Source organism: Haliotis rufescens, unplaced genomic scaffold (assembly GCF_023055435.1).
Source record: "Haliotis rufescens isolate VD_foot unplaced genomic scaffold, xgHalRufe1.0.p SCAF_56, whole genome shotgun sequence".
Classification (NCBI taxonomy): domain Eukaryota; kingdom Metazoa; phylum Mollusca; class Gastropoda; order Lepetellida; family Haliotidae; genus Haliotis; species Haliotis rufescens.
The window spans coordinates 1,657,600-1,668,681 of NW_025964290.1; the positions used below are offsets into that span (position 1 = coordinate 1,657,600).

Sequence of the window (11,082 nt, forward strand, 5' to 3'; positions counted from 1 at the left end):
AATCATCATCATTCATATCCTCATCAGAACATGCTTACTTACTTACTAAAAGGGGTGTTTTTATAGGTTAGGAATTTTAGGGTTTATTGGCAGCTTGTTTTTTGTCCTTTTTTTTAAATGCGGCCAAGTAGGCCTGGTTTGATTAGATATATGCTTAGTGCTTCAAAGGTTTAAAGTCATGTAGGGGGTTCAGTACAGTCATGTGATTGTTGCAATTTAGTGAGGATTGGAGTGTTGTTTGGTCTGTGTTGCTGGTAATGTGTTCCATAAAGTATTGAATAGGGCGCTCTAAATGTAAATGTCACACGGGAATAATACGTGTTCGGGCGTTTCTTTTTAAGTTGCAGTGGGGGTATTTACCGGTTTGGTGGTTTTTTTAATTAGGTGTAGGTGAGAGCTTAACTTAGTGTGGCCTGTTTGTAGTTTGGTTATTACTCTGTCAATGTTTTTGGTTTTATGATGGATATGTTTTTTTGAGTGGCGTTTTAGTTTGCAATCATATTTCTGATTGTTATTTTGCCGCTATTTTCCTTTGAGATACTTTTAACTTCTTTTTTTTTATTTTGGTAGGTTGATGCTTGGGATGCTTACTTCTTCTAATTTTAGTGCTGATTTGGCTGCTTTGTCTACATGTTCGTTGCCAAACACCCCAACGTGGGCAGGGATCCAAACTATTTCTATGTCTTTACCTAGTTTACGTAGATTGTTGGCGCTTTTATCTGTTGTATTAGTTTGGGGCGTTTTTTGTGGTTTTGTTTTTATGGCCTGGAGCCCACTTAATGAGCCGGGATGCGCATGAATCACGGTCGTCAAAACGAATATATTTACCAATTATATGAAGTCAATTAGCCAGTTCAAGAGACAATACCCTGGTGTAATTACGTCGCATGCCTCTGGTTCACGGTTCGTCTGATCTCCCGTCATAAAACCACGATGTTTATTTACCTGGAGCCCCAGACAGCGCTGACTTCCCTGTGTGCAAGTACGTACATGGCAATAAATGGTTTGACAGTTGTTTGACGGAATCCCCCCCCCCTCCTTCTACCTTTTATGGCATATTTCAAAATTCCAAACTTGACCTGTTTTGTATATATGTATATATTATTATGTTAATATGGACAATGGTAAAATTCATAATCACAGTTCAAGGGCTGTTCACAAATTATGTAAATCTGCTTCGTGATGAATGAAGCATGGTAATAAATGTATGCATCTGAGTCATTTGTTCTGTATTCTTTGATGAGAATGAGTTTTCTTATATTAATGATGATTACTCTCACAGAATATTTGATAAGAGGATAGGACTTTCAGTTGAGAATAGTTATGCAAAAGTATAGGCGGTCTGTGCACATGTGGTAAAACTGATATATCATTGACATGATAATCGGGACTTGGAAATCATAGTCTCTCATTATATGACATAAATACACGTCTATAAGGACGCCCGACTTGTTCACGAAGCGTAATTTCAGGTTATCTGAAATCTGTCGGTTTGGAATTATTATTTTTTGTTTGTAATAAGGATAACAAAAACATGTTTTGTATTCTATTGAAGCATTCATAAATAACTCAGTGTTCGTTTCCCGGGGTTAAAGAGTTTAAACTGATTGCAAACTGATTTTAAAATATATGGTTCTGTCTGTAGTACGTCCTGATGTCATAATATTATGTCGTAAACATGTTAAATAAAACAATTATTGATAACTTCCTGAATTCCAATTGTTCAATGAACAGAATTATTCACAGCTCTGGCCTGAGACAACAATCAATTAGATGTTACTAAAGATTGTCCATTCTATGATCTTAGGCACATGTCGGCGCACTTACATGTGAGCCGTCTAGACGACCGTCTGTTTTGTCATTAAATGGCAGCTGCCATCCAGCCGAATACTTAATCTTGAGACCTATTAGGGTCTTGTCGAGTCAAGTGCGGGTCTCTCTCCCACCTTAGGGACTGAGACTGTAAAAACCCCTCGCTACACAGACAAGTAGTGAATGTTTGAGATAAATATATTATTATATAGTTTAAACTCAATAAATAACTGTTGTTATTGTCCAAATTACTGATAAAACATATTTTAACTTTTTCCTTCTAACCATATTTCCAAACCATTCCAAACCATTCCAAGCCATTCCAAACATTTCCAATTTTGGAAATATGCTTGGAAATGTTGCCATTCCAATTTTGGATTTTTTGGAAAGATCGATCTTTCCAAGCTTTGGAAATGTTGGAATGAGCGATCTTTCCAAAGAAATCCAACGATCATTCCAAATTGGAATGGACGCTATTTGGTCTTGTGTGGACTATATATATTTATTTTGTACAGACAGCACAGGTCATCTCCCAGCCATTAACATATGGTGGACATGGCAGGGACCCACAGATGGACTCGACCAGGTACAGGAGATGTTCGTCTTTGTTTGCATGGCCTCCCTTTATGGATTCTGGATCTTCATCTACACACACATAATCACTTGACCCTGAGTGTCTAGTGGCTCCCCCGAAGAGGTACCCCTTGTATTCCAGATGCCACTGAGGGAAGCACGCATTCCTGGCAGGGACCATGACAGCACTCCTCCTGCGACGACTGCGGCACACCACACAAGGGACATCGTGTTGAAACATGTTGTGAAGAGGTCCTGTTGCTGCAAGAGTTTCATACTCAGTCCCATAGAGTTGACTGTAAGTGTCTGCTGTAGTATGTTTGGCGTAGATCGGAGAATCTGGAAGGCACAGAGTTGTCCCTGGTCCACCCTTGGCCGTGTAATGGCTTCCTCCTGCATAACCTGGGAGATTGAAAGGATCTAGGTTAAATTCTGTGTAAAGACATATATTTTTTATTAAATATTGAAATCATCAACAAAGTGTTAGTTAATTAATTTTGCCGAGCCAATGGCAAGGCGAATAATGATTAACCAAGACTCGGTTGGTATTGCCCATATAACAAAAACTCAACAAGTGAGTTCTATTTATCATTTTCACCTGTACGCCTACCCTTTAACAAAATAAAATACATCGAAATTGTTGAAAAGTACGGCAGAATATGCATATATATGCATTTAGGCCTTAGGCGTGGAAGAAAAACAAATGAGCCATTCATTTCTGTTGGAAACATCCATTTACCGAAAAATAAGTTCCAGTCAAAGCTCGTTGCCCGGGGCAGGAGCCAATGTTCTCAACGTAGGTACCATGGTGCTTATGTAAGTCACGAACAACGATTCATATGTAACATTTGATAAACAAATATTTATGGAAACGTCATCTTTCTCAGTCATTGATGGTATGCATTTACAAATAACAATACATACAAATTTAGGTTACATAATGTAGAATTGTGGTTATTATTACAATATTCAAAGTTCATTCTCCCAGAAAAAACAGCCCTGCCACATGAAAATGAAGTCTGCACGTTCCTTTGTATTGAGACCCGTGAAGATCCGGGGTAGAATAGGTCTTCAGCAACCCATGCTTGCCATAAAAGGCGACTTTGCTTGTCACAAGAAGCGACTAATGAGATCGGGTGGTCAGGCTCGTTGACTCGGTTGATGCATGTCATGGTATCCCAATTGCGTGGATCCCTGCTTATGATGTCAATCACTGGATTGTCTGGTCCAGACTCAATTATTTACAGACAGTCGTCATATTGCTGGAATATTTCTGAGTGCAGCGTTAATGGCCCTGTCGCGCTACAACGTATAGCAGTCACGTATGGCAACGTATGGGAATTTTTGCCAAAACGCCGGCAACGTTGAAACAGGCTATGGATAAGTTTGGTGTAAATTGGTATACGTTGTAGTACGCCTAGGCTAAAAAACGTTTTTGTACATGCAAACACTTTTCGGCGCATGGAAACGTATGAATTATACGTTAGGCATACGTTAGAGGTTCGCTCTACATACGCCAACCGGATATACGTTACCCATACGCTGATATATGTCGACACAAGTTGGCTGAAGGTGTACTGTACACCTAACGTATTGATAACGTATGCGTAACTTACTTCTAACGTATGCATCCAAAGTATATGGCGTATTAGACGTATGTCTGACGACAAAATAACCCATTAAACGTGTATCTAGCGTATTTGCACCGTAGCACCAGCGTGTTGGGGTTTCTGTATATATTGGGTCCCGGTCAGTACCTCCTCATCACTGATTGAGACGGTGATGGAGACATCATAGAAGATGGAGGTGAAGGATCCTGAGAGGCTGCACCAAGGAGAAATAGCCATTCTCCAACATCAGCATGACATCCTCCAAGTGACACTTTTCCAGATCGTGCTCGGCCCCTGGCAGGTTTCTTTTTGGGAGGCACCATGATGCTGTTGATGAATGGGTTACACGACTAGTTACCCTACCTCGAGGCCCGTTTTGGGCACCTTACCCCAACGCTGAACGCTCGTCATACCTTTCTCATACGCTAGGCATACGCTGGCCATACGTTGAACACGCCAGGCACACGCTGGCAGTACGCTTTTATACGCTGTCATTAGTTATGTAGAAGTCAGTGATACGCTACTAATACGTTAGACATGCGTTACATATACGGTGAACTCATTATGACAGCATACCAACTGTCTTTTACACGCTAGGGCAAGTTACTCTAACACGTTGAGTGACAGGGCCATAAACATCAAACAAGCAAACAAGCAAGGTTTTATGACTGCCTTGCTTAAGACTGTGTCGTAACCGACATATGTAAAGACGATTACAATCCTGGTTGTCTAAGTTTTAACGGCGGGGGACACCAGAAATGGTCTTCACACATTGTACCCATGTTGGGAATCGAACCCAGGTCTTCGGTGTGACGAGCGAACGCTTTAACCACTAGGCAACCCGACCGCCCCTCAAAGTTTTAGAGCGTCACTCTGCCTGGGTTGTCTAAGCATGAATAAGTGGTTTCCCCATGGCTCAGTGTAATCCGTGTAGTCACTGATCCGTATAATCTGTTTGGGAGAGACAATCACTGGTCATAGGGGAGTTTGGGTGGGGACAACTTAAGCTGAGAGAGAGATTAAAAGCAGTGTATTTATTCAAATATTTATTCTTTTGTCAATTAAGAATGTAACTGACATAGTTTGACAAGTAAAGATTAATAGCAGACAATAGATTCAAACACTTAGAAAAGAGATAATATTAATTTAAACTATTTTTTCCAATTAAGAACTATCAGTGAATGAGTAACTAAATACGCGGAGAAGACGCGAGAAGGAACATCTATTGAACAATGAAGTATCCCTGATTGACTATACTGATAGGGTTGCACATCTTCTGAGAGAGTATGTTTGACCTCAATTAATGTTATGTTTGTCATGAAAAATGAAGTGTCTAATTCTTGCTGACAACATTTCGCATGTGGTGATAAGTGCTAAATACATGATGCAATAAAATATAATTTTGTTTTAATTGTCTGCATCCCTGTTAACAGTAACATGGGTTGACCAACGTGTCATCCGCATGATCATATAAATCACTATCAAACAGTGACGATACCAGTTGTCCGCGAAAAGGTGAGCTTATCCTGCCCCACCGGTGTCACCTGTCAGAAGTACATACAAAGTCGAGTCGAATGTTCACCTGAATAAGCTCGAGCACATATAGTAAAAGGAGGGAATTGCAGCATGCATACGTTTGGTCACTGATGCGTCAAATTTGATAATATCCTCCAGATGTCAACCATCACACTTTTTGAAAGCTTCACTAATGCTTTGAATGTTGAGCCCTGATCAAACAAATTTTCAGTAAGAGTTGAGTATCTTCGTGGAAAAGCATGCTCGATTGCAAACATTAATGGAATAAAATAACGATGCACGCAGGCACGCACGCACGACTCTCGCAATTCCCTGTATAAGCGGTGAAATCCATTTTGAACACTATGTTAAACCTCGTTTCGCTTCACCTCACAAAATAACTTTGCTGACACCAAAAGTCTACTTTTAATGGTAGAATGGAGAAAATCATTATTTGGTTTCACTGTAGAACAAGGCTAACTGTAGATTTAATTGTGCTAGATTTGGAACCGATCGCGAATGCGCAGCGTTAAATCTCCAAAATAAATACATTGAAAAATTACTGTTACACACACTGTACACATGTGACTGTTTTCGATTTCCATACATGTCTTGTAAGGGAGTAGATTCAATACAGGCCTTTTCGTGTTAACTGCATATGTCCCAACAAAGCCAGACAAAGCAGAACCTTTCACATTCTCTATTGGAAAGATCACTTATGAATGAGATGATACCATTCTATAAGTTAACTTCGATTGAACTGACATCCTGAAAATATTCAGATAACATCAAAAGTAAATCCATCTGACAAAGTGATTTACTCTCTTTTAACTTTTAGAAAACGTATGTCTCGAAATGTTTTACCTTTATACATGACATCATTTCCTGACGGACATGTTGTCTTTCCCCATCGAGTGAACATCGCACCTCCTCCTACAAATACACAGAAAAAAAACGTATTTCAATACAGACAAAAAAATACTTGACGGGGCGAGACATGGTGTGTGCTCATCTATATGTGTGCCGTATTGGTAAAGTACGTAATGCATGAGTTGAGATTAAATGACTTCAGCACAGAATGTAAACAGTAGAATACAGACGAATGTAAACAACCATAAATTGAAAGCAATCATCAAGTACTGATATCACCATCTTATATATACCTTCGCGCCATCAAAGACTAAACATACACAGAAACACAAAGGCGTGTTTACCCGAGCTACTACTTTGTGGAGTGGAGGTCACTGGCTGTAGAACCTTCTCCCCCAGATAGAGGCTCAGCAGCGACCTTAGCTCATGCAAGAACTGCCTGTTCGTGGATGCCGAGCACGGAGTAATGACATCGGTTTTGTTCTTTTTCAAAGCAACACCTACAAAACTCAAAGCAAAGTTTGCAGATAGTAATTTAATAAACACCACTGTCAGTGAGTGAGTATGGTTTTATACGGCTTTTGGCAATATTCTATCAATATTATGGCGGGGGACACCAGAAATGAGCTTCACACATTGTAGCCATGTCGGAAATCGAACCTGTAACTCACCGCTAGCTCCTATTGGTATGACGATGGTGTTATCACGTTGATATCTTTACTTTGGATAACTACACATATCAATAGAAATATCTTAGTTTTCAGTTTAAAGTAATGAACAGTGAACGATATTCACAAGTATTCAAGAGCATGTTAGTCTAAACATGGAGGAATATAACTAATGTTCATCCTACACAACGCTTGTGTCGACGACGGGTTGGGGAGGGAGAGAGAGAGAGGGGGGGGGGATGTTTGGGGTGGTAGGCAAAAGGGGCAATTAAGTTTCCAACTAAATCGTAAATAATCCGCGGACTTTCTCAGGAGTTTTAAAGAATTAAGGTAAAAGTACAAGACTTTTCCATTGTACTGAATGTGAATCTTTCTAATTTACTACAATACAAGAAAGTAAACACATGCGTGTATGCAAACGAAACAAGATAACATTCTGTATGTATATCTAACAAATTTATCTCTGCTACAAAATGTTGAAACGTTCCAGGTATAAAAGGTAAAACAGCGTTGACAGTTATAGGAATGGATCACTGAAAAGCAGCAAAAAACTTTTTAATGTATGACATTATGGGAAAGATTGGTTTCTCACTTTATCATTTTCAAGCTTTATCGCTCTCCCGCTCTATTACTTTCTCACTTTCTTGCTTTATCGCTTTAATTTCTTCCTTTATCGCTTTCTCATATCATTCTATCACTTAATCGCTCTATCCATCTATCCCTCTATCACTTTCTCAATATATTGCTTTCCCATCTCGTGTATCGATTTCTCATCTCGTGTTATACCTTTCTTGTCCCATGGCATTGCTTTCTCATCTCTTGGTATCCCTTTCGCGTCTTGTGTTATCGCTTTATCGCTTCATCACTTTATCGCAGCCATAATTGAGGGCAACAAAGCTATGTGACCTCTCGGCCATCATTGAATGCGTGAGTGAGTGAGTATAGCTTTACGCCACTTTTAGCAATATTCCAGAAATATCACGGCGGGGGACACCAGAAATAGGCTTCACACATTGTACCCATGTCAGGAATCGAACCCGGGTCTTCTGTGACGAGTGAACGCTTTAACCACTAGGCTACCCGACCGCCCCTCATTGTATGCAACTTGTTGGACATAAGACATGCTCTTTCATCGTGCGACATGTGGTATGTGTGCAGCCTATCATACTGAGTATTAAAACCACGTGACATTTACATGTATGCTTTCTAAACAAGCAAAGCGACTTTGACATGTTGCCCAGGCGAAATCAACATAAATCAAGAGTGAAAACAAACTCGTGCTCTGAAATCTTCTCGTTTGAAAATGTAAACGTTTCAAACCTCCCATTTAACACCCTTTTGCATTTTCGGCTATTACAAGAGGATCCATTTTCCATAGTGTTGCATACATTGGCTGAGATTATGGATAATATGCATGAGTTTAAATCATGGCAAGAATTGAGGACTTAATAATATTTATGTATGATTGGAAAAATTAAGCACAAATCTTGACCTGTACCGCCGTGGCAGACGCGACATCGCGCACAGTAGTGACTCTATTTTGTTTTCAATATTCCTTGGATAAAATTGTCCACATTTGACAAAATACATCCAAAAGTTTAGATTTGGTTTTTGAATTTGTTTTGGATCGATCAATTGACAGAACATGGATGTCAAAGGTTGCACCAAGTTCGTTTTTAATCACAAACGATATAGAAACAGATGCTCACTTTGCATGTTAAGAATGCTTATTTTAAAATATTTGATTTAAACAATAAACATTGACTATACGTGACTTGTCAAATCAATATCAACGAACAGCCTATATTTTCATCTGTTTATTCAAGACATTTTTCAAATAATGATTTTCTCTTGCATCGAAAAAGCCTACAATTGGATTCTTTTTAGTACATATTTGTGAACGAAAATTATTGGTAAAACATAATGTTACATTTATAACTCACAAAACTTAAACTTTTGTTGTGTCTATTGCAATATCAATATTTACGCGGGAAAGTTTGGCAACTCATGAACCAACTAATACGACCAAGCACTTGCCCCTTCTTCATTGAGCGTGCGTACATGTACATCTCTCTACATCAAGTTGTTGTTCATATCGAATGAGTAAAGTAAATCATAACAAATTGATTACATTATCATTGTGTATTTCAGTCATAGGGCAGTATTTTGTTTGCTCACAGTATATGTAAAACAGTCAAATACAAACATTCATCACACAATATGTTTATATGTGTGCAATTAAAAGTGGCTATATTGAAGTTATTTTTATACAATACAGAATCATCGACAACATTTAGCACTATTTCGCTTCTAATGTGTTCTTATTTTTGCAATTAAGTTTTTACGCACTGAGGTAGAATAAGAAGTATGTCACATATCCGTCATGTCAGAGGTAGGCTCGGTGTCATTTGATCATAATTCTCCTACAATGGTCAGTACTTCAAATATTTTTCAGAAGTAACAAAAACATGTCTCGCGAGACACGAGGTGTGTGCAACTTATTGCTGTGTGAACGAAAATTGCTTCCAACTTCAGTTCTTACAACCTATTAAATACAACAAGATATACCTAGTAGTTGTGTGAATGCCCCTCAAGTCATTTGGCTTAGCTTCCTCAACTGTATATGTGTTATTAAATGCTTGTGAATGCTACATACGTACAATATTTATATCAATTTCTATAAAAGCAACAGCTGTAATACGAAATGGCTTGAATCGTGATTTTCTTGTTATTGAGCAAGTTAGTTAGTTATTCAACGTTTGCTAAATTTCTAGAATCCATATCATTTTCTTAGTTTATCATCTCCATGTGGTGATCCCCTGTGACAATTCCTGATCCCCAACAACCTATGATAGTCGTAAAAGGCAACTAAATGGATCAGGTGGTCAGGCCGCGTCACATGGTTGATACATGCCATCATACCCGGCAGCAATGGATCGTTGTTCATGATATCAATCACTGGTTTGTCTGGTCCGCCACCATGTAGTTGGAATATTGCTGAATGTGGCGTTCAACAACAAACACAGTCCCCCTAAAATAGCCCACTAGTTCATATTTGTAAGAAATGTGCTGATGAAAGGAAAAAACCTCAGGTTCATAACACAACTGAAAAATGTTTGATTTATGAAACGAGTGCGAACATGGTTCAAATAGTGCCTTGTGGCCTCAATACTTAACTTAATTACGACTTTATTACAGATTTAAAAAAGAAGAAGTTTGTGTTAATACATTATATCATCGGTATTGTTCTATGTTGGAAGTGCAAGGTATGTTGTTGAGCATTACAGGTAGCTAAAAATAACATCCTGCACACAACTACTGGTTAAGAAGTTAACATCCTCAACGCACACATGATGATAATTCATAAAGAAAATTGAAACTATAGTCACCTGCGACGAGTTCCACACAGAGGAGGAGGATGGACGTTGTATGCAGCATCGCCATTGACTTCATTCCACACCGACAGTGAAGGTAGAGCGGGGAGACATATATGCTCATCTACCAGGACCTAACACCTACTCTTGCATCAACCTTTAGAACAAATGTTACCAAACGTTACAGTTGATTGAAAGATAAATATCCCACTCGAGCTGGGTGTGAACGAATCATGAGTCATATTTTTCAACAGTTGCTGCTGACATATACCCTCTGTGTTACATTCACAAAGTCAAGCAAAGTAAAAGTCTGAAAACGTGATTGATGAATGTCTGCACAAAAACATGTGACATTTTTCGCACTGTATAAAGCCACATCAAAAAGCATATACATGTGTATGGCTAAAATATAGGAAATCGGCTGTTCAAGCATTAGTAGACACATGCGAACAAAATGTTGACCCATGATGTACATGTTTACAAAAGTCCGTGCTGTACATACCTACATGACCTTCAGTAAATATCCTCAGACAGAAAATGACAAAGCCTGATTTCATTCTCTATGGCAACGAATAGCCCAGTGCTTAAGGTGTTAGCTCGTCGCGACGATGGCACACGTTCAGTTTCATCCATGGCTACAGCGTGTGTGGCCCATGTGTG

General features: G+C 39.0%; 1 protein-coding gene across 1 annotated transcript; it reads right to left on the bottom strand.

Annotated features, from left to right (window-relative positions):
- Positions 1 to 2,307: 2,307 nt before the first annotated feature.
- LOC124124585 lies at positions 2,308 to 10,523 on the bottom strand. Its single transcript, XM_048385205.1, has 4 exons — positions 10,438 to 10,523; positions 6,725 to 6,880; positions 6,375 to 6,443; positions 2,308 to 2,787 (listed from the first exon to the last, which is right to left on the bottom strand). Exons 1-4 carry the CDS (start codon positions 10,499 to 10,501, stop codon positions 2,315 to 2,317), a joined length of 762 nt encoding a protein of 253 aa, XP_048241162.1. The 5' UTR covers positions 10,502 to 10,523; the 3' UTR covers positions 2,308 to 2,314.
- Positions 10,524 to 11,082: the final 559 nt, after the last annotated feature.